We start from the raw sequence: 24,737 nt of genomic DNA on the forward strand, positions 1-24,737 counted from the left end.
TGTCATTATCCATCAAAGTTTTGCGTTATTTCTCTTAATACACAATTATCAACTACTCATTGATAAAGGTACGCGTAATTATTAAAACAAGGATTCTAATGTTGGCATTTGCAAACAACAAAAAAAGCTGTTTATTGTATTACCTAATGTAATTAAAAGTACACTGTGTTATATACATTTTTCCAAGTACACGATCACTTACGGTCTCTAGGCATAATGTATATAATATTTACACTGCTTTTTCTTTTTTTAATTAAGTTATTACTATATTTACTACATTATGGTTATATCTTATGTCTGAATAATCCTTGAAGTGTTGCATAACTACGCAATAGTAGACAGCAGTTATATAAAACAGTCCCTCGTCAAAATCAATAAAGATCATAAAGAATAATAAATTTAACAAAATTATACTTTGTTATTGTAATGTTATATAATTAAAAGTTAATTACCACACAATATATCGAATGATAAAATACTATTGCCAGCCTTCATACTTAACAACTTCATGTTATACATTCGTAATGATAGTAATGGTAATGTGTATGTGGTTTACTTGTTATTTATTATTTGTCCCATTTCTTTCCTATAAACTGGAAAGAAAAAATTAAATTTTATAAATGTTTTTCATTTTGTTTTTTTTTTGTATTTAAAGTTCCTTGAATGCACTTGTGCTCTGTTTAATTAAGAATTGTCGTTTCATTAAGTCATAAATTTAAATGTTTATATAAATCGACAATTTTCTGGAAATCGTTGTGCGAATACTGCAGAACTTTTGCAATAAAAATAATCGCCACAACGGAAGATTTGATTATTAACATCACCAGTACTATTCAGAACTCACTTTATTTCACTTCACTCGGTCGTTGTGTGAGTTTCTTGTGAATCAGATTGTAGTTCACCCTCCATCCTGGCTTGTCGTTCTGCTGCAGCTCTCGCCTGTCTTCCAGCACTAGAGCGAAGATTTTTTCGTTCCATTGGGGGCTCTACACTTAGCCGTTTCCCACTTCGCGCCTTTTTCCCTTTAGTACCTTTATTATCTTCTTCCACTTCTGATGAAAGCTTTGACGTATCACCTTTAGCGTTATTAGTACTTGACTGTGATGTAGCTGCATCTTCTGAACCTATTGTTACCGATGTCGTCGAGGTAGGTGTAATGATGGATGTGGATGTAGGCGTAGACGTTGGGGTAGATGTAGGCGTAGATATAGGTGTAGGCGTACGTGTAGGTGTAGATGTAGGCGTAGCTGTAGATGCAACTGTAACTGTAATTGTAGGTGTTGATATAGTTGTTATTGTAGCAACTGTTTCATCAGTCTCTTTTTTATTAGTATTTGATGATTGTTCACTAAAAGTATTACTCTCTTCTACGCAGCTTTGTTTAATTGTTACAACTGACGATCGTGCTGCATGCTCCGTTTCACCTGTTGACCCATCAGCAGACGTTATTGGCGTGGTTGCTGTGCTTGTCACAGGTTTGCTGCTGACTTCAATATCAATTCTCGGTTTCTTATTGATGGGTTCGAGAGTTATTTCAAGCATTCCAGATGTTTGTTGTTCAGAACCCTGACTATGCTCTACATTCCGACTTCTTTTTTCATTCGATCGTTGATCTTCAAGATTTCTCGTTAAAAGTTCCGCACTAGTTCTACTTAAATGCTCCAAAGCTTCTTTCATTTCTTGTTCTTTGTTCTTTCTCTCAGTTCGTCTGTCGGACAAATCTGCTACATCGTTCTGTTCCAAATTTTCTCTTTTCTCTTGTTCTATTTTTCGTCGTTCCTCGTGTTGCAACGTCATATCCGTATACTGTTGCAACGTTATCCCAGGATCAATGGAATACCTGGATTTCTTTTCTGCATCTTTTCGTTTAGTTGTTGATTCTGTGATTGTGTCGCGTTGCCTTGAATTACTTGCCGACGATGTAGGTTTACGTACTGTCGATGCACTTGATGTTGATGGATTTAAAAGTCCACACTGGGCGAGACTTTCATAGGCCGATGATACTCCACCAGGTTGCATTGAAAATGGATTCAAACCACCCAAACCCAATGGTGTATATAAAAGACTGGGATTTGGGAAAAAGAATGGAAACGGTGTCGTTGTTGGTATCGTAGATGATGCTGATGAAGTTGAAGGCACCAAAGATTTACTTGTAGGAGGTTCCAATTTGTTCCGTGAAGATTTACTAGCACTGCTGATATTAGTGGAACCTGTGTTTTTGCTACTGACAGAACTAACAACTGGGTTCGTTTCAGCTGCTGTGCTAGTTGCTGTTGCACTCAAAGCAGCTTCCATACCCGCTAAAGATGGTAAACCAAGTCCAGCAAGATTTGCGAATAAAGAATTCGTTAAACTCATGTTACTCAGATTATTAAGATTGCCCAATCCACTTAATGCACCCAGATTGGGTAAACCGCCGAACGGCATTAGAAGAGGATTGTTCTTTGGATCGAAATTGCCAAGAGAAAGTCCAGACAAAAGTGAGTTATTTAAATTACCCAGCGAAGAGAAATTTAAACCTGAAGCCATCGACGTGGCAGCCAGGTTGGCTTGATTCGCAGATTGCTGACTATTAGGGCTTGGCATCATGGGAGGTCTTCCTGGACTCTTACCCTTGTTTGCGTTACTTCTATCATTTCCTGATAATCTCTTTTGCAAATCGTGTGGAAGATTTCCACGTTCTTTTACAAGTTCTGCCCATTTTGGATCTACATCAAACATTGGGTTTTCAATCAACCATTGGCCTAATCGTTTTAATTGTGGCGCTTTGCTCCCAGTAACCTAAAATAAATATTTTTTAATATAGTATAATTACAAGTATGAAAATATAATTATATTGGATCATTAATAAAAATTCTTTCTATTCAAACCTTTTTGCCCGTTAATCTATTAATTACAGCAACGTTCTCTTCACCCGTTAATTTCTTCCAATCCAGTAAGGATGGATCAACGCGTGGCCGCCGCCGTCTAGGAGCATTTAAATACTCTGCACCTAATTGCTCAGACATGGCAGTTTGTTCAGCTAACCACTTGTTTACTTTAGCTTCATGAGAATACGAGCCGATTTTAGAAGAGTATTCAGCAACTTTGTTAATATCTGCAATCATTGCTTCGTAACTTTTTCTGTGACCACTCGATGATGAAGAATGCGTTGAATTGAAATTTTGTTGCTGCTGCTGCTGCTGTTGCTGTTGTTGTTGTTGCTGCTGCTGCTGCTGCTGTTGTTGAGATTGCTGCTGTTGAGATTGTTGTTGATGTTGCTGTTGTTTTTTAAATTCGCGATTTTGTTGCTCTGCTTGAACAAGTAAAGCAGAAAAACTATCTTTGTGCGAATGTAAAGAAGGAGGAGGTAATCCAGAAGTAGTATTCGATGCTCGCGAAGAAGGGATTGAAGTGACAGTAATAGAAAAAGGTTTTTGGGTACTTGACGGAGGATTTGGAAGCCCCATTGGCGCTGAAGTTGGAGTTACAGTAACATTTGGTGTAATTGTACTTTTTTTACTATGTTCAGGATAGTGACTGCTTTGCTGTTCTTTCGCTGCACTTAATCCTAGTACTATTTCGTCCAATTTTCTACGTTTTTTCTCCTTTCCCATTACAGGTTCATCTGTAGGCTAACAAAAGAATAGATACATAAATATTTATTCGCATATTATGCTATTTTTTAAACAACGAATATACATACACAGTTCTTTCTTTTCATTAATTTATCTAACATACTATCTAATTTTCCTTTATTACTGCTAATTTGTTTATTTTTATTTGGCATTGAAAAGTCTTGAACTTCGTTCATAATGTCTTTGTTGTTATCAGTGCTTGTTTTTGGATATCTGAAACGTGTACAATGCCAGTAAAAATACACATATAACATTATTTTTACGTTTATGAAATAAAATCTTACCCGGCAGATAAATCAATAGGTGTTAAAGTACTAGAAGTTCCAGGAATAACAGTTGGTTTTCCAGGAACTGTATATTTTAAATCGAAAGGTATACTTGGTGTTCGTGCTTGCTGATGCGCTGGAGGTGGTTGAACCGGTGTCGAACGTCTCGATTCTTCGGACGGCGATTCATCGTTCATTTCCCACGTATTAGAGCCAGACAATACAGTAGGTTTACTTAAAGTTGCGGGTGACTGAGTAACCGTATGGCTACTACTATTTAATAATGCATGGAGCTTTGCTAAAAAAAGGGGAAAATATGATAAATAAGAATTAAACAATAAACTGAAATAATACAATGATGAAATATATAATTGATTTTTTTGAATACCTCTTTCAGTTTCGACATCAATAGCAATATGCCTCTTGCGTTTTTTAGATTGTGATACATTATTTCCAGGTGTTGTATTGCGTGACATTCCGTGATCAGTAGTTATAGTTATCACCTCTGAACATTCTTTTTCATTCGAAGGAATATCTGATTCATCACCAGCACTGAAGTTCACAGACACAGGCCATTCTTTATGTTCAATCGCGTGTACAATATGCATTAAACGAGCTTCAATTGCATGTTCCTAAAAAATATGAATAAAAATATGAAAATCCAATACGATATTATAATGATAAAGATACATACAAAAAAATGAATATTTTCTTTTTATAGACTTGCTTATACAAGCCAAATATGATAAATACAACATATTATCTGATCTTCTTCTAATGCATCAATTAACTCCAAACATACAATTTTTCCATACGCTACCAATCGCATGTGTTAAGTTTAAAAACATTTAAGACGTCATGTACAATTTTATGATTCCCTGAATCAGATTGGAATGTGTATAAAAGTATTATATAAGTTAATTAGATTCTAATTACCTTTGGCCATTTCACAGCATTATTACTAGTGTGTGATAAAAGTTGCACAACTGTGGGCTCATTATAATCTATTGCTTTGTCTCGAAGAACAAATGTATCGATTTGCGTCAGTCGTGACAAAGGTTGAATAACTTCCAAATCAGGAAACATCGCTTTAAGTTCTGCTGCTTGAACGTTACATTTATCTTCGAGTTTGCATACTTTTGCTTTTTCTTTACACGCATCTGTTGTTTTTCCCTCTTGTACTTCTACTTCTTCTTTAACAGTTACTGCGTTTACGTTAACTTTATCACTTTCTGGTGTTACATCTTCATTATTTTCAGTTGATTTTTCTGTTCCTTCCGTATTTTCCTTTTGCTCTGTCGAACTTTTTTCATTTGTCTCTTTGGAAGTATCTTGCGCCTGAAGCTCTTTCGATTTTTCGTCTTGATTTTCTTTTTCAACTACTTTCGGTGCTTCTTTTTCTTTAGTTTGATTTTCTATTTCTGTCTTTATTGTTGTTGCCGTTTCTTCAGCACTTCTAATTACATTACTTGCTTTTACTTCATCTGTTTTATTAGTCCCCATGATTTGATCAGTCTTAGAAGGTTCATTTTTTATTGATTCTATTACTATTTCGCTTTTTTCTTCAGTTTTTACTTTTGGAATATGATCTTTATCTGATGATGTACTTCTTGCAACCGTTGTAATAGTTAACGCATTACTAATAGGCTTCTCTTCAACTTTATTTTCGGCTTTAATTATAGTTAACTCTACTTGGCTCTTTTCCGAATCTGTATTTTCCGTTCTTTTATCTGTCACATTTATATCTTTATCTTTCTTAGCACCAACTTTCTCTATTTTTAAAGTACCCTCACCTTTTTCTAACTTTACAAGTATTTCATCTTTATCAAACTTCAATATGTCTTCCCTATTTTCAATTTTAATTGCTTTTTCAGATTTGTCTGTAATCTTAGAGGTTTGAATATTGCTATACATATTTTTATTTAGAAGTTTATGAAATGAGAAATCAGGATCATTTAGAATAGTTATATCTGTACGGCCTAAACCATGCTTTGCAGCTCCAAGAAGTAATTCCTTGTCATGTTTACCGAGTTGCCACCAATCAGGAGTGTCACCCGATGGTTGACATAACGAGAGCCGTTCTTCTAAATGAGGATGAGATAAAATTTCTTCACGAATCTTGCTCAAGAGATCTACACGATCTAATATTTGTCTCGCTTTTGCTGGACTAAGGTGATCAACAGCAACGTCTGAAAAATCTGAGATGTGTAAAACATGTTTTAATATTTTAAAAACCTCAAAAATAAAATATATTTAGTAACTATTTGATGTTACATTATCCTATTTAATTTGGTACATCCAAGCATTTAGATATATTTTTCTTAAATGAGTGTTAGTATTATATTAATTTCTGACATTTAGTTTGCAAAAAATCAAGGATAAATTGATAACTAACTATTATAAAACGAATAAAATTATAAACGTACCATCTTCATCGTTCAATTTAGCATTACATGCCTTTTTACACATTGCTCTAAAAGACATATAGTAATCTGTAAGATCATTATCTGTTTTCTTATCGAATCTGGCTATACTTTTAAATTTAGTCCAATCATATTGTGCTTTTTTTCTATCGTAATTAACACCATATGTAGAAACGACTCGTAAAAATTCACTTTCTTCACGACGAGACCATTTAGTCTTTTGTTCTTCGATACGAGTTCGCTCTCTTTCTTTCACCATAGCTTCCATTTTTTCTCTTCTTTCCATTTTCTGTATAAATTATGTAAAATAAGAAATAAATTATACTTTAGAAATTGTTATAGTTAAACAGTATATTAAATATTATAACTCACCAAAAGATACATAGCGAGTTGTTGTAAATCCCACCCTTGCATATTTAAAGGTGGTTCATTCATTGGTGAATTATGATTTATAGCTGTTTCACTTTCCATTCCTGTTTTAGATTTTTGTAATACTTTAACATCTTCCTTCTTCACGCTTCGTTGGTAAGAAGAAATTACACGACGCAAACGGGTGTTAAGGTCAACGACAGAAGGCCAAGCCTTCTCATCATCGAGCAAACCATCATTTCCTTCATGACTGCTACTAGGTTCTGGCCCAGGTGTATCTGCTTTACTAGATATAGCAGGTGAATCGGTAGGTGTTTCTCGACTAAATTTGTCGGAATCTTTTGAATCTTTCATCATTCCAATAGATTCAGCATCTTCAATATCATTTTCCAAGCTAGTATCATCTCTGCTGCTGCTACTGAAATTTTGAACAATTAAATTGAAATTATATTTTTGATTACACATATGTATAAAATAAGAAGTTATGTAATTTTTATAGTTGATTCAATTTCTACTAAAAAAATATTCCTAACGCGCGTATATTTATAGAAACACACCCAATATACTTAACTGTGAATATAATAGTTAATTTGAAACTATAATTTAAGAATTTACAATATTCAAATCAACAACATTTGTACATTTACCATTTTAAAATGCTATAGATACCAATAAATTATGTTATAAATTTGACATTATTAAGCATATATGAGATAATCTATTTAAATTTATTAATGAATTTACTTTCTTTTCTATTATTTTAAACTGACTGAAAACCATTAAGAAATCTCTGAATATTGTCTGGTGTACATGTACATCATTCTTCTCCACTGTAAATAAAAGCTTGTAGAAAGTAATATTTTAAAACAGATGGAAATACAGAATTATTTCGTTGTTAAATTACGAATAAAAATATGAGTAAAATGAAAAGGAAAATTTACACTAATTCCAGCAGAAGCATTATCTTAAGCGAATTTAAACAACATGCAAGCAATGTATGTTAGAATAAAACAGCAGTGGCACATAGATATATATGTATATATATATATAAAAAAAAAAAAAAACAGCATAAAGAGAATAATTACTTACTTATTTTGTATAATCTGAGACTGGGAAGGGGGAGGACAGCTTGAAATGAAAGAAAGCGCGGGATCGATCCTCATCTGGTCGTAATTCTCGTAGCCGTGTTTGTAGCAGCCAACTATTAAGGATTTGTCTGCTTGCAAGTCCCACCACTTCGCTGGTCGTTCCGTCAACTGTGGAGGGTTTATCCGCAACGCACTGTAGGGCGGTTTCATTTACAATTTGCCAATTTATGTATGCCAATTAGATATTAACATTATAAAAGTTTATATTTTCATGAATTTTAATAACCTCATGAACCACAATATTTGTTATTAAATAAATATAGAAAAGCTTATTTTATGAAATAAACTTAAATTATTATTTATAATTCTTTGTTTTTCTTTTTTTTTTAAATAAACGGTTAAAAACTTTAACTTCCTGTTCTGTTTGCCCCTTTAATACAGTGCACTGCTTTTTAAATTGTTTCTTACCATGACCATTGCTGAGTTGACCATCTTTGACCATTTTAAGCCGTATAAAGTGGTTATAGTATTTTAAAAATTTGTGTTTATATTTATATAGATATTTATAGAACAGGATTGGGATGATATTTATATTAGTTAATATAGGATCAGTGATTAATGGTTTTTCTTTTATAGAGTTACAAAGTAAACAATTTAGCTCTATGAGCATTCCTCATACAATTACAGCTCCCAGGATAAACAAATACATTGCACATGCAACTATAAAGCTTTGTATAAGCATGTAAGTGCATGATATTTTATGATAAGTTGGTTGAGCACAGAATAATGGAGGTTTGTAAGTAATATGAGTATATAAAATCACTAACCTGACATGAACACCATCAGAAATATGTTGGACTAAATCTCCAATAATCTCGTGCTTGATATAATAAAGCATTCGGACGCGTAAAAGTACCCTGTACATAATAAACGAAATTAATTACACTGTTTTATATAATTTTATCAATGTAAAATTGTTTACCATCTGCTTGTTGCACTTACTTATTTGCGTGACGACTCAAGTGTTTCCTGTAGTTGCTTTCAAGAAATATATCTCCATCATATTTCTCAGCATTACTCCAATGATTAGGATCATTTGGACCTCCGTTAATCATTGATCCACGTGTTTCTCTACCTTCCCTAACTCGTCCTTTCTTCTTTTGCCTATTATTTCGTCCACCGGTATTGACACATACATTTTTTATCTTTTCTCCGTTTTCCACAGGTGTGATAAGATCACAAATAAAGTTACGGATCTTTTCATCGCCACGATAGTAACGAAGACAGTATAGTAAAATGACTCGTGCGCAATCTTCAACATCAACTTCACGCCATCCTCGACGAAACTGGCTGTGTTGAAGAATTTCTTCCCATCGACCCCATCCGAAAGTGAGTAAACCTCGTTCAACTTTAAAGCATTCACTTCTTGCCCAGCTACCGTACACCACCTCACCTTCTCGGGGAACGTATTCGTCGCAAAACTTCCGAGTCTTTTTATTAAATTTATCTCTTCGTTTTTTACCTTATAATAACAAATATATACATACATTAACTTCATCATCAAATGTTTCATAGGGATATATAAAATATAAATAAATTTAACTTCCCAAGACAGAACCACGAATGATTTTGTAATAATAGTAAACTACAATATAAAAGTAGCAAGCACACAAATAGAAGTGTTACTAAAATGGTGTGTTTGCTTCAGATTAATGAATATATATGATTTGAAACTTTAAGTAAAAGGAATAAGAAATAACCTTTTTCTCTTGCAAAAATAATAGATCGTGCTAAATGAAATGCTATTAAGAGTTAACTGGTGAATTAGGCGATATTAGGTGGAAGTGCAGACATATCAAAACTTTTACAAAAGAAAAACAAAAAACAATAATTTATAACTTTATATGAAATTAAAAATTAGGGATTTTATATGTTACAAGCAAAAGTGTTTGCCATGCATTGCATGTATTCCAAAATTATGTAACATGTTTTTAAGGATTTTTTTTTACTGCAGAAAACATTTGACATAATTTTGGAACTTCATATAATAGAATAACACCGACAACAGCTTATTCAGCAAAAATAAAAATACTTCTATATATTTATTCTTATCACACTGGACATGCGTAAGCATAATTATGTTTTTCCATGTGTATAAAGATGTTAGTATGTTAGTTAAAAAAAATATAATTTAAAAAAAGTTATATTTTATTGCGTTTTATATAAGTTCGTGTTATTAAGATCACCTATTAATGTACATTCAATCATGGGTCACTTTCACGTAAAAATATTAACTTTTGACACGTCTTGAACAGTTTATATTTCAGTGTACGAAAATTTTCATGAATGTATTTCATGAGTGTATTAAATTGATAACGAGACTACCAGTTTGCAATAGAAATATTGTTAAAAATATCTCGAACAAAATATATAAACATGGCTCTATACCTTTGTAATTACCGTAGATCAGTAATCCACGTCAGGTAACACAGTAATTCGATGAAGTAATAATGCTAAGAATGGTATTGTGTTTTAACATGCATTTAATAACGAACATACCTCTACCTGTTAACCCACTACTTGTTTCATCATCGCTGTTATCATCTGAACTATCGAGGTCCGACATAACAACAGATTCATCATGGCCATATCGTTTGATTTGCGTTCTTCGTCTTGGTTCTGATATTACTAATTCATCTTCTTCCTTTTTCTCCGTCGTATCAATTTCTGCTTTCTTTGCCCATTTTTTCCAAAAATCTGGATCGTCAATATTAATATCTGATCGATTGGAAGAACATGCAAAGCTAGCTTTTGAAAACGTTGAACCTTTCTCCGCCTCTATCGTAATAATCTGTGCGATTGAAATTACTTACATTAACACCACTTGAATACAATATTTTAATCTAATTAAATAATAAGCATTTATTTAATTTACCTGTGTTCTTCGTTCAAGTATTTGTTCTATATCTTCTTCACAAAACTTATCTCCAGCATTATCATCATCCATAATAGCACCATAAGCACCCTTCTTTAACAAATCTTCGATCTCCTTCTTAGTCAACTGTTTATTACTAGGATCTTTACCTCCTTGACTGGTGTTCATTGATTGCAAAATAGCTTTGTCTAATCCAAGTTTTAAAGAAGCTTTATCGAACATTTCTCTTTCGTAAGTGTTTCGACAAAGCAAACGATATACTTTAACCATCTTTTGTTGACCAATTCTATGACATCGAGCTTGAGCCTGTATAAAAAGTACTAAGTTTATCTATCTTTAATCTAACAATTAATAAAATATTCTAATAACTACTGTATTTGTTAACCTGTAAGTCATTTTGTGGATTCCAGTCACTGTCGTATATAATAACTGTATCTGCTGCTGTAAGATTGATACCGAGACCCCCTGCTTTAGTACAAAGAAGAAAGACAAATCTATCCGAATCAGGTTTACTATAACGATCAATGGCAGCTTGTCTTAAATTTCCTCGAATTCGGCCATCAATTCTTTCGTATGGATACCTAAACAAGTATTTTTAACTGAGAATTTTGATACCAACATCTTCATGAATAAAGAAAAGAAATTCGCAATAAATATTGATATTATAAGATCAATAACTTACTTTTTATACAATAAATAGTCTTCTAACAAATCTAAACATTTCACCATCTGACTAAATATCAATACTCTGTGCCCGCTAGCTTTCAGTTTCGGCAGTAATTTATCAATCAAAACCATTTTTCCAGAGCTGTTTACTAGCGCATGGTAATAAGCTTCTGAATCTTCCTTTTCACCAGTCTTATAATCCAACTGTATTTGATCTTCTGCACCATTAAGTAGGAATGGATGAATACAGCACTTTCTTAATTCCATCATTGTATTCATAAGGTTCGGAATGTTAGCTGATGTGGTGCCTTTTGCGAGAAAAGAGAAATTTCTTTCTAAGATACCACGGTAATATTTTTTCTGTATATTTGTTAATTCCACCTAAAAAAAAAGAATTATTAAATTATGTATTAAAAAATAATAAATCAATTTTTATCGATTTAATCGAAAAGTTTTTCGTTAATAATTGTAATTACCTCAACCACTGTTTCTTCTTTTGGAGCTAATGATTTTTCCACATCTTCTTTAAGTCGACGCAACATCATTGGCTTTAAAAGAAGTTGTAATTTATGAACTTCACTTTCACTACTCAAATTACCAAATTCTTTAAGGAATGCTTCACTACTGGAAAACTGTACTGGTTCAAGGAAGTTTAATAACGAAAAAAGCTCATTGACATTATTTTGCAAAGGTGTACCAGATAAAAGAACTCTGTGTTCTAAATTCAATTGTCTAAGACCTTCAAGTAATTTGCAATTCCTATTCTTCAGCCTATGAGCTTCGTCTATAACACAGAGCCTCCAATTATATCCCCGTAATTCGTTAAAGTCTGTTATAATTATTTCAAACGTAGTTATCAGTACATTAAATTTAATCAAATCTTTAATTTGTTGTCCTTTTTCATTTTTATAATAAACTTCGTATTCTTGAAGCATTGTTCGACTCGCTGCACTGTAAACAATGAAGTATATAGTACGAAGCACTTTAATCTTAAATATGAAAATGTAGTTGGTAAACTTACGATCCATGATATACTACAACATTCATATCAGTCCAACTTTCAAATTCACGTTGCCAATTTGGAATGGTTGAAAGAGGCGCTATAATTAAAAATGGTCCACGAATGCCATATTTATAAACAGCGTCCACAAATGTTAAGGACTGTATAGTTTTTCCTAAGCCCATTTCATCCGCAAGAATGCAATTATGTCCGTTATACCACGAGAAAAGTAACCAATTAAGACCTTCTAATTGATACGGTCGTAAACTATTATTATTTTTGTAAATTGGCGATTCTTCTAATTTTACCCATGCTGAGGCATTTGGTTTCTTTTTCGGCTAAATAGATTTTTATACAGGTGAGTATTAAATATTTGACTTAGATTTAATTTTATTAATAATTTTAATTTAAAAAATAACTATACATAAATAATGTATAATGTATTACCTTCCATTGATCTTTAGGAGGCACTTTATTAAATTTTATAAATTGAGCTATCTTTTCTGGATCAACATCTTCTTCTAGTTCCCATGTAGAATCTTCATATTGAAGAGATCGCCATTTAACCAGATAATGTTTTAAAGTTTCTCCAGTTGTTGGATCTGTGTGGGTTGCTTCATCGAGTACTCTGTCCACTTCCACAAAATCTGGATTGAATGGATCATCTTCAGTCTGAAAAAGGCATTAATTACCTTTTATCACTAACTTACAATTCTTTATTTTTATACAAGATTATTATAATTAATATTGTAATTAATAATATAATTGGCTGTAAGTAACAGATACTATTAATAAAGTACATAATCATAAGTCAATAGTTACATTTTCAAAGATATTCGTATTTTGTTGTTGCCTCTGTTTAAATCTCTTTAATTTGGCTTGAATTCGTTTATCGCCTTTGTATAACTCTTCTTCAGTTCTCCATTCACAATGTAAGTATGAGAAATTTCTATACTTAACAAAATATTCCTCAACTTCCACTATTTGAGGTTTTACATCTACTACAGCACTTTCTTGTTTAGATTCTATAACTGCTTCTTCATGTTTACTCTTATCTTTTACATCATTATCATCAGTGTCTTTATCCTCAGAAATTTCTGCATCCTTTTCATCTTTGTTGGTTGCTTCCGAAACCGACTCTTTTTCAGATACTTCTTCCTTTGATTCATCTTCTTTTTCCTCACCCTTTGTATCAGATACGGTATTTTCATTTTTTTCCTCGGATGATTCTGCTTTCACTTCCGGAATTGTTGGCTTAATCTCTCTCTTTCCTATACGAGAACACAATATGTGTTGCACAACCATAGAATCTTCATCCGTTGTATTCTGCAATGTTATAAAAATAATTTTTATTTAAAATTTCGAGGTATTAAAAAATACAATATTATATAATACATACTATATATACAAAATTAGGCTTATTTGGCCCAACTTCACCACCCTCATTATCTTTTTTTACAGAGACAGGTTTTGTTGTGTTTACACCATCTACTTTTTTAGAAAGTTGAGCATCCTGAAGAGGTACGTCGTCATCGGAAAATCTAAGCATTACGTCATCTACGTATTTTTTACGATGCGTATTTCTCGCAGAACGTCTTTTATTATCATCCCCAGCTTCTGGAGATGGTGGTGGCGTTGCCGCTAATTCTTCTCCGTCAGAATCAGGCGCAATTCGACTTTTCCGCTTTCTGAAAGGATTGTATAAATCTTAAAAATAAGAAACATATACTGCAAAAGAAAAACATTTTAAACAACGTACTTTGAATTTCTCGGAGATTTTCCTGCTGAAACTTTTCCAACAGATCTTTTACGAGCAGCAGCTTTCTTTTTATTAGGAGTAGCAGTTTCTATGTTTGTACCAGCATCTGAATTATCTTCTTTCTTCTCATCCGTTGGACTATCCTCCGACTCCGTTTTCTGCTTACTTTGATCTTTTGTTTCAACTATCAAAGGCTCGGAAGTTGAAGAATCTACTTGCTCTTGATCACCTTGAATGGACGGTTCAGATAACTTTACGTCTGCTTCTTTAATTGCACTTGAATCAGAAACAGCAGTTTCCTCTGTTTCTTGTGCAATTTCATCATCAGCTGATTCAGACTGATTAGTTTTTCTGTGAAAATGCAACGTATTTGATGAAATAATCTCTTAAGAAATACATATATATTTAAAAAAACAAATAACATAACTTACTTTCTATTACGTTTTGTTGAATCCTTATCTTTATTTCTCTTTCTTGGTGCTTTAGGAGATTTTGCTTCCTTTGGTGGTTTTGGCTCTTTTTTAACTTTTGGCTCTTTTGGTTCCTTCGGTTCTTTTGGTTCCTTTGGTTTACGCGGTTTCCTAGGAGGACGTGATTTTCTACCCTTGTTCCATTCGTCTTCTATGTCACCTGAAGATGGCTTGATATCCTCAGAATCTGCAGCACTATCAACAATATTGCTACTATCTCCTGGAGTTACTTGATTATCTGACAATGGTTGTTCTGGTTGTTGTTGAGTAGTAACTATAGGAGGAGCAACTGCTTCTTTATCGGCCTTCTTTCTGCTCTTTTTAGCTCTAGGTGTACCTTTACTACGACCACGACCAGTAGTGCTTGAAACCTGTTAAATGATTAAAAAGATTGTACCATCTTTCCTGTTTCTCTTGAAAATAAGCAAAACAAAGATAATAAATCAATGACTTACCTGTGGACTATCCACAACAGCTGTTGTAAACATAGGAGTTTGTAATATGCACTGAGGTCCACCATTACATTGATCATTACTCTCATGCTGTTGTAAAGCTTGTAACTTTTCTTGTATAGCAACAATTTTTTCTTGATTCTCAGTAGCTGGAGGCATGCAGTACAATTCTTGCAACTGCTGTTGCAAAGCAGCTCTTTCTTGATGATGCGTAACGGGAGTACAAGAAGTACTAAAACCACCAGATGTAACTCCAGTTGATGTTGGATTTGGTGGCAGATTGTACATGTTTGGTATAGTATTACCACTAATCATATCACCACTAGAAGGATATTGTTGACCAGAACCCACCATCATTTCATTTGGAAACATATTATTTTTCGGGATATTTGTGTATTCCGTAAAATTTTGTTGTACTGGATGAGAAGTTTGCGAATTTGGCACTGACACTGCAGTTTGGTGAGAAGGTAATACTATACTACTGCTCTGATTAACTGTAGGAATTTGTTGGCCATTTAAATGTGTAGGAGGGACTTGAGTAGTTTGACTTGGTAACTGAGGAGTTGGATTTTGTATGGGAGCTTGTAACTGTGGTTGATGTGGTATTTGAGGTGGAATTAATGGTGCATTTTGAGACACTATACCAACTTGTGATGTGACAAGAGGTTGAGATTGTTGTGTTGATTGTTGCGGTACTTGTTGTGATATACAAACAGGAGTTGACTGAGATGGCTGTGATGGCTGTGCTAATTGAGACTGAGAAATTTGAGGTTGTGATTGTTGTGGTTGATTTAACGTAGATTGTGGAGATTGAGCAATTGGTGCTTGCTGTTGAGTAGTATTGATTTGCTGCACTTGTTGAGACTGTTGTCCTAGTTGTTGCACTTGACTCAGTTGTGGTTGTTGCGAAGACTGCAAAGGTTGTTGAGATTGCACTGGAGATTGTTGCATCGATACTACCTGAGGCTGATTCAAATGAATTTGCTGTACTTGTTGCTGTGGACAATTAATAGGTTGCTGTTGATTGTGCTGCTGCTGCTGTTGTGTTGCTTGACTGCTAACTGCAGGTTGCTGAGAGTGTGCAGTTATATTACTGCTAGCTGGTGCACAGCTTACTGCATTTATCTCTAAATGCTGATCATGCTGCTGTTTTGTATCACATTTATTCTGATTTTCAACGGTAGAAACAGGAGTCTGAATTTGACTTTGTGTTATCTGTTGTTGAGGCAATGCTGGTAAACTTGGACAATCAACATTTCCATTTGTACTAGAAGAAGCTGGTAAGGATTGTACAGTTTCTTGAGAAATTTTTCCAGCTGTATGTTCTAAAGGTGAATTATTTTGAGAATTACTTTGCATTAAAGGATCAGTTGGTTGATTAAGCACATCCTGCTGTGGTTCCTGAACATTTTGATGCAATACTTCACTTTCTTGTTTTGGAGGTTCAATTGGGTTATGAACAGAGTCTGTAGAATCTCTAGTTGTAGTTTCTGCAACGCTGTGAACCGTTTCTGTTCCAGTTACTGGAAACATTGGTGTGCTTTGTTCAGATACAGGAGGTGGAGCTTCCACTACAGGTCTATCTTCACTTGTATTTGGCCTTATTTGTGATTGTTGTTGCTGCTGCTGCTGCTGTTGTTGTTGTTGTTGTTGTTGTTGTGGGTGTGACCATTGAGCTGGCATTGGCATTCTAGGACCTGTTATAGGTTGTATAGAATTTTGTGCAGTAGACTGAGATAAAATGTTCGGTGTTTGCGACATCGCTGGACGTGCTTGGTATTGATTATAATCTTGATTTGAAACGTTTGAGTTTGATGCGGCAACGCCAGGAATTACCATTTGCTCCAGTGCTTGAAGTGTAGTTTGTTGTGAAGATGGATTCATTTGCAATGAAGCTGGAGGACAAGGTGACACAGACATTGCAGCAGGCTGATTTGATTGTTGATGTGGAAGTTGAACATGTGGGTGAGGAGATAAGGTATTGGGTTTAGCTGGTGACATAATAGGTCTAGGAGACATCTGTTGTTGCACTGCTGGTGGTCGTGGTGACATCTGAGGCCTAGGTGACATTTGAGGAGATAATTGTGGAAAAGTTGCACGATACTGTGGACTTGTTGCATGTTTGGCAGTACCAAACTGTGTTGCTGGTCCAGAATGTTGAGGTTGATTGAACATTGAAGATGCATGATGGGAATATTGAGGATCTATTGGTTGTTGCTGTGGATTAGGATGTTGTGTATGTTGAGGATATTGTTGAGTATGCGAAGGATGTGTTTGATGAGTTGGATGAGATGGATGATGATGCGGCATCCTTTGTGGAGGTTGTTGATTTTGCTGTTGCTGCTGCTGCTGTTGTTGATGAATAGCAGAAGCAAAGCCTGGATATCCAGGAGACGTTTGATACATTGTCACAGAGTTCCCTTGCTGATAATGTTGCTGTTGCCCAACCATATGTTGATAAACACTACCCGTTCCACCCGTTTGCATTGCTTGATGCGGTACACCCATAGTTCCTATCATGCTTTGCTGATTACCGAAATGTTGTTGTTGCTGTAATTTTTGATTCATAACTCCACCCTGATCTTGTTGATGAGAATATTGTGGAGGTATATGTTGCCGATAAGTACCAGGTTGTGGTGCCATCTGATTATAATGTCTTTGCATTTGTGGATAAGCACTTCCACTACCTGGCCATCCTTGCATACTTGGATCCATAGAAATATTTGCTCTAGTCATTGAATGCTGTTGTTCCATTGAATACATATTATCATTATAATTAGGATATTGTCCTCCACTACCAGGATGAGGTCCTCTATGTTGCGGTGCCATATTTCGAGCTTGATTTTGAAATGCTCCTGGCACAATAGCACGCTGTGGTGCACCACTGTCAAATGTTCCAAGATTCTGATTAAACATATTGCGCTGTGATGGATTTTGCAATTGATTAGAACTTCCAAATTCAGGTCCACCAAATGAAGTTAGTTTTTGAAGCGAAGATTCTTGAGATATATAAGATTGACTAATGTAACTCCCTCCTCCATTAACACCAGGGTTAGGACCATCTCTAGATACTACCACAGAATTAGTTGTGCCTGCAGGGTCAAAATGATCGTTCCCCCCGAGGTCAGGAAGAGCATCAAGCATCGAGCCACTAACATCTTCACCAAACAAATCGTACGAGTCCATGTCTATGCTGCAGGACTCTTCGCCTCTATTTTAGGCTTAAGAGAATATTGTATAGTCTCTCTTATAGTCATTAACGTGCCCATTGTTAATTCACGTCTTTTTTGCCTGAAACAATGTGTACAAATAACTTCATATAAATTTTAGAATTTTTTATATTTCACTAAGATATTTGTTCAATTATCATATATATTAGTTTTAAATAATTCAATATAAATATACATGTTGATAGTGACAAATGCCAAAGGGGAAAAGCTATACGCTTATGGCTTAATTTTTCATAATCGCTATAACCTTTCCCCCTTGGAAGATGTCCTCATTTGTAATACTATATACAGATATGTATAAACTATTATCATTTATCTTTATAAATGTAAAGATATCCTAAAGTACTACTATTATAAACAATAAAATAGATACATAACAAACATCACACACTAATTATTTATATCCCTATTTACTTTTCAATGCATAATAATTGACATAAAAGATAAGTGTAAATGTTCAAGAACTTAAGCTTTATACATTTACATTTATTTCTCTAAAAATGTGAATATCTTACAAAGTTTATTTTTCCTAGACTTAGTTTATTACAATTTATTCATCATTTTCTATGTATATTGAAAATATTTATACTTTCTTATGGTGTAATCAGATTGATATAACCTAATATTATAAAAAAATGAAAAGTGATATACATTAACTAAAAATAACATACTTTGATTTCATATATTCATTAAAAACAATAGAAAGGATCTGTTACTTAGCCATACATATACAGAAGATAAAAATTACAATTTCTTGCTATATTATAAACAAAATTTCAATGAAAATTATATAAAAAATTAAAATATATCATTAAAAAAATCAATTAGTTTCTACTCACATTTTTAAATGTTTAAAAACATATTAGTTACTTAATACTTTATCCGTTTAAACTTAATAATGAAAATTTGAAATTATAATTAATGAATTGTTGATGAGCTTCTAAATTAACCAATATCTTCTGAAAGTAACAATATGGTATTATTGCACGATACTAATTGACACGCTGGTAGAATTGGGAAACTTAATCTATACAATCAGGGAATATTAATGCACGGATACGTAAACATAAAATGAAAAATAAAAAAAAAAACACCTTACGAACCTGAAGCACTAACAGTGGCACTAAACTGTACAAAAGAATATTTCTTGTGCTCGTAGAATATAAACTAAAATACACACACATTAAGTATATTACAAGGGTGAATAGAAGAAACTGTAAGATGGGTATAGAAAGTTCTCACACTTTATTTCGAGTGTACTTTATTCTTGAGAATTTCTCTTTGAATCAGCAAAAATTTTAACGCACGACGAACAAAATACGAGTATATTATAATGTCAAAAGTAATTGAAACGGTTTCATGAAAAAAAAGCACGGATCGTCGGAAAGTACGCCATTATCGTGAGAGATTTCCGTTTGGGCTTCCGAGAGAACTCATAGCGGCCACCACGACGCTCGATATTCAAGCACCAAAGCGTCACTTCACTTCATACAATTCACTATTTTTCCCGTATATTTCGTACAAATACAACTGAAAACTTGTATTATTAGATAAATATAATTATATGTTAATGTTTTATCGAAAAACCACCCTTGTTTGCGCGCGCGTACACAAGGTTTTCACTGACGGTGGCTGCGGCTGCGGCTGCGGCGGCACGGACCGTCGAGGTGCAAGCGTGTCCGAATCATTCTACACATCTCTGCCCCCCCTCCCCCCAAGTTCACAACGAAAAACTACTCTTCTCTCTTACCCTACCCTATCCTATCCTGTCCTGTACGACGGAGACCGCTATACACACACCACTTAAACATCATGACATCTGTAGGAACTTACACAGCTACCTTTCACATCATGCGCGCACACTCACTCACTGCACCACCTGGTGGCGCGCGCATCTCTCTTCACTACTTATAAACGCCTGTGCACGGTACACTTGCATATATTGTGTCTACACACAAAAAAGATTGTATTTAAATTGGTTAAATTTTTGTTTTATCGTTTCAGAAAGAACGTGTTTGCTTAAAATTAAAAAATTAAAAATTATCGAAGAATCACAAACATCTACTAAACTAGATTAATGCATGTAGCACTTTAAAGCTTGTTATTAAATATTACAAAAACGTGTTAGTAAAGTAAAAACAAAAATATGTAATGCATTTCAAAAAAAGAGAAAAAAGAAATAAATCAAATACTGAGTACCTTATTTTTGTTCAAAATATATCAGATTTCATGTATATCGTATACCACACAACTATTTTAAATATTGTTAACGATTAGATCACGCAAGTTTAAATTATAATTTTATTTTATAATGATCATATAATAAATAATAACAAATTTAAATCAAAAAGTCGATTGTGAACATTATTTGTACGTATACGTGATGTTTATTATGTTTTATAAAGCTAACATAAAAAAATATTTTTTAAAAATTATATTAATGATAATGTACTTGCATAAACAGCTTCTTAAAAAAGTTTGAGTTATAAATCGTAGTTATTCGATATAAATCAATTAAGCAAAATTAACTACAAAAACCACTATATTTTTATTCGTAAATTAATAAGTAACTATTTAAAGTGTAAGACATTGAAAATCATAAATTTCGCGCGAACATGTATACATGCAGAAGAAGATACATTAACTGGTGTGTGTATGTATCTACATGTAAGTACATAAGCAAAAAACAGTATATGTCTGTGTACGTATAAGCCAAAATAGCAAAATAAAGAACGAGAAAAAGAAAGGAAACTGGACATTATATCCTTCTAAGAATTATTCTCCTAGAGTACATAAAGTGTTCTGTATCATGGTAAAAACACACAACGCAATTGGCGGTAGCAAGGCGGAGTCCGAATTATACCACAAAGAGAACCAATCAGATTTTACCTTATAAAGTAGGATACCAGGGCAGGATATTCGATTAACCAATCCTGTCTTCTAAGTATAAGCTTAAATTGTATGTACATGTATACACGACATCTTTAATGAATCATAACCTTATTTAATATTATATTTAATTTTTGTTAATTGCATACAAATATAAGATAGAAAAGACTATGTTGTATTATATACTACATTGATTAATAACGCATTACAAATGTTTACAATTTTCTTAAAATTAAATTTTTACTTTTTTATTACTCGTATACAATTTAATTTTTCAATAAATAAAAAAAAAATTTTAAATATCATGTAATACATTTTTTGCGATTTTTATGAACGAAAAAAAAATTAAAAAATTACGAAACGAAAATGAACAAAAAATTACGAAATGAAATATAAAATACATAAATTCTAGTGTCTGATAGATTCCCTTTTTACGATTTTATTTCAATGTACAAACTAATGACATTAATTAGGAATAACTGTTTATAATTATTTATTAAAAATGATTTGATTCTTACCTTGTTTATATCAATGAAATTAAAGTTTTATTAAGATTAAGCTTTTAAGCTTCTGTATTTAAACAATAGAATCTAAGACAAATTATAACAAATTTATGGATTATATTGAAGAAAATAATTTTATATGCATTAATTTTAATGGTATATTAAAATTAAAAGTTTTATTATAGTAATGTTCTATGATTATAGTTTTGTTGCTTAATGAAATTAAAGTATAAGGTGAACAAAATTAAGTACAATCTAAAATACAATACAAAAATAAACTAAATACAATTTCACTTATAATATTAAATCAAAATTCATTATAAAATAGGAAATGTAAATAAATACAAAGAATTTATATTTTCCTTAAAGACAAATACCAAAGGACATTTATAATACAAAAAATTATAAGCATGAAATATTATAAGATTAGTGCACTTAAAAAAAATTAATATTTTAAACTTTAAGAAAATTTTAAATTTCATTTAACATTAAGATAATGTTTATAAATGTAATACACTATTAATATAATTTAGTTCTAAACTGAAGTGTCAAAATTAAGCTTCAATATTGTTAAATTACAGAACATACAAGCAATTTATACAGGTTCTTAAGACATTATTATTAAAAGTTAGAATTTATGAAAAATTAAATGAAGACTCACTGTAATGAATACGTTAATCCCATTCTCCTGGACATTCCATGTAAATCTACTACACCAACGTTCGCTTAATCGTTATCTTGGTGTCCATTTTGTTTGGTTAATTACTGAAGAGGCGTCAGTGCTGCCGTCGATTACGTTGACACAACATAATGGCTCTTCCGTGATTGGAGCACAATATATGTCAAAAATTATACTTTTTCTGTTTTCTTAATATTCACAGTAATTTGAACTTTATAAAGTTATTATTACAAAGAATCAGAATAAAATTTAATACACTCTAACGGCAATACACACTTCTACTTATTTCACATCTTGACCGCTCCATCTTTTTAACAATAACCCAATTTCGAAAACGTACAGACAAGAAACGAAACACTTTCTGGATATAAATACACCGATGGTGTCGACACTTTATGGTGTGGCATATCAGATTTGCGAGATAATAAAATAATTCGTTGAATTTCATTGTCTTTTATGAAATTGTTGTATAATTGAATGTCGTTTCAACAATTTATATCAATATTATTCGTACGTTAAACATGTTGAAAAACTGTAGGAAGATTTTTTAAGAGAATATAGATATTATACAACTTTTTAATATTTTACAAATACTATATAAATTCTTAATTGTTGATTGAATTAAATTTTTATTATTTTATATAATCATCGTAAAACATAGCAGAAAACTGTAATTCTACCTGCTACATAGAAATCAGCCGTTATAAATGCCATATTCTGAAAGAGTTTCCATTCTACATTTTTACATAAATCTCTATTGTTCAAGTAGTTAAGATAGTATTTTTTATGCCATTATTATTAATCAGACAGCTTTTGTCAATAAAAACATATATACTTCGATTCTCCAGTGAATGGTTAAATAACTGCCATTATATTATTTGTATTATCAAAAATTTTAAATATATAAAAAGAGAGAAAGTTTCTTAAAAAATCTGTGATTAATATTAAAAATTTTAATTTAGTTTATGAAAGTAAATTAATACGTGTACGTATTTTGTAAAAATATTATACTAGAACTTAGTTGTTTAATTCTTCTATTAAAAGATATGTGTATATATGTACAAACATAATTTTATAGATATGAAGTAGAAATGTGATTTTCTTCATTTTATAATCTTATTTTGTTATGAAAATAAAGAATTAGTATCTAATATCATTATACATACATTATTAAATAATAAATGTTTTCATTTATAGAAGAAATATGTCTAGCACATCGCAGAAACATAAAAACTTTGTGGCAGAGCCAATGGGTAGTAAACCTGTTACAGACCTTGCTGGAGTTGGAGAAGTTTTAGGACGTAGATTAGAAGCTGCTGGCTTTGATAAGGTATAATACATTTTATTATAAATAAAATTGTGATCTGAAAATTATGAAAATTCTAAGCATAATTTTAAGAAAATATTTTGTTCTTTCTTTTAGTAATATGTTAAAAGGAACTTTTTTAACAAACATAAGTACTATTATTTATATAAATCAAGCAATATACTTACAAAATTTATTAAACAATTATTGAGAAATTACATATACCTTTTATTTGTTAAAATGTGTAGGCATATGTAGTTCTTGGGCAATATTTGGTCTTAAAGAAGAACAGGGAATTATTTCAAGAATGGATGAAAGATGCATGTTCAGCTAATGCAAAACAGTCTAATGATTGTTATCAGTGCCTTTCTGATTGGTGTGAAGAATTTTTGTAAAGTAATTAATAAAGTTAATAACGTTAATATTGCAAAACTAAAACTACTAAGAGATTATCTATTATAATATTTTAATGTAAAATGTGAAAACAAGTTCACTTTTGTGAATTCAATATTTTAGACAATTTTAATATAATATAACGAGAGTAATTATATAAAATGGTATTTTAACATACTGTATAAATTTATAGTTTTATTTCATGTTAACAATAATATAGTTAGCAATAGCTCGATATTGGCAGGTTAAATCTTGACATTAATTTTTAGTAAGGTCTTAGTTATTTGTTTAAAAACTGTGTACTATAAAACATGTAATAGTTGCTATATTTTCTACATATTCATATAACATTGTATAAGCTACTCAGTATATAAATTTTTTACTTGTAATAATATTTCACTTCTTATATCTTTTGTTATACAAAAGTTTAAGAAATAAGTAGAAAGCTTAATTCAGAAATATATTTTTGGGTATAATATTTAATAACTGAAATGTTCAAAACATATACATGTATTTACAAGACTGTAGTGATATTCTAAATTAAAGATTTAGATAAATCTCGAAACTGCTAAATCAAGGTAAATACCAACATTAATAAAACTATTTTTCATATCATAACTTTGCATTTGTTTCTAATATGAAAATTAAACTTCATTACTTAATTCTGTTTATAAAAATTATTTTTGATGTGT

At 32.1% G+C, this 24,737-nt stretch overlaps 2 protein-coding genes across 10 annotated transcripts; one reads left to right on the plus strand and one right to left on the minus strand.

Moving 5' to 3' along the window:
* Positions 1 to 93: 93 nt before the first annotated feature.
* LOC114883070 (chromodomain-helicase-DNA-binding protein 7) lies at positions 94 to 22,671 on the minus strand. 9 transcript variants are annotated; one of them, XM_046290137.1, is made up of 25 exons: positions 19,518 to 19,982; positions 19,379 to 19,442; positions 15,049 to 18,336; positions 14,555 to 14,964; positions 14,124 to 14,474; positions 13,764 to 14,052; positions 13,187 to 13,690; positions 12,812 to 13,036; positions 12,386 to 12,702; positions 11,841 to 12,315; positions 11,381 to 11,745; positions 11,084 to 11,279; positions 10,699 to 11,004; positions 10,323 to 10,614; positions 8,766 to 9,285; positions 8,591 to 8,680; positions 7,765 to 7,956; positions 6,679 to 7,093; positions 6,310 to 6,595; positions 4,820 to 6,081; positions 4,272 to 4,515; positions 3,902 to 4,181; positions 3,686 to 3,830; positions 2,871 to 3,614; positions 94 to 2,781 (listed from the first exon to the last, which is right to left on the minus strand). In XM_046290137.1, exons 3-25 carry the CDS (start codon positions 18,229 to 18,231, stop codon positions 856 to 858), a joined length of 13,017 nt encoding a protein of 4,338 aa, XP_046146093.1. In that variant the 5' UTR covers positions 18,232 to 18,336; positions 19,379 to 19,442; positions 19,518 to 19,982; the 3' UTR covers positions 94 to 855. The 9 variants fall into 9 exon arrangements, with proteins under 9 accessions (XP_046146093.1, XP_029056293.2, XP_029056294.2 ...); XM_029200460.2 differs by lacking the exons at positions 19,379 to 19,442; positions 19,518 to 19,982 and adding an exon at positions 22,329 to 22,671 and having other exon boundaries at positions 10,329 to 10,614; XM_029200461.2 differs by lacking the exons at positions 19,379 to 19,442; positions 19,518 to 19,982 and adding an exon at positions 22,329 to 22,671 and having other exon boundaries at positions 4,820 to 6,072.
* A 613-nt stretch (positions 22,672 to 23,284) lies between these two features.
* On the plus strand, positions 23,285 to 24,663 carry LOC114883032 (barrier-to-autointegration factor B). Its single transcript, XM_029200333.2, has 3 exons — positions 23,285 to 23,331; positions 23,544 to 23,676; positions 23,901 to 24,663. Exons 2-3 carry the CDS (start codon positions 23,551 to 23,553, stop codon positions 24,045 to 24,047), a joined length of 273 nt encoding a protein of 90 aa, XP_029056166.1. The 5' UTR covers positions 23,285 to 23,331; positions 23,544 to 23,550; the 3' UTR covers positions 24,048 to 24,663.
* Positions 24,664 to 24,737: the final 74 nt, after the last annotated feature.

Source organism: Osmia bicornis, chromosome 2 (assembly GCF_907164935.1).
Source record: "Osmia bicornis bicornis chromosome 2, iOsmBic2.1, whole genome shotgun sequence".
Taxonomy (NCBI): Eukaryota; Metazoa; Arthropoda; class Insecta; order Hymenoptera; family Megachilidae; genus Osmia; species Osmia bicornis.

Coding starts and splice junctions, on each gene's coding strand:
- LOC114883070 (XM_029200455.2), bottom strand. CDS start 18,231: ATGGACTCGTACGATTTGTTTGGTGAAGATGTTAGTGGCTCGATGCTT. Junction 13,037..13,186: donor ATACGAATATCTTTGAAAAT/GTAACTATTGAC, acceptor TGCCTTTTTCAG/ACTGAAGATGATCCATTCAA. Junction 3,615..3,685: donor TAATGAAAAGAAAGAACTGT/GTATGTATATTC, acceptor TTCTTTTGTTAG/CCTACAGATGAACCTGTAAT.
- LOC114883032 (XM_029200333.2), top strand. CDS start 23,551: ATGTCTAGCACATCGCAGAAACATAAAAACTTTGTGGCAGAGCCAATG. Junction 23,677..23,900: donor AAGCTGCTGGCTTTGATAAG/GTATAATACATT, acceptor TAAAATGTGTAG/GCATATGTAGTTCTTGGGCA.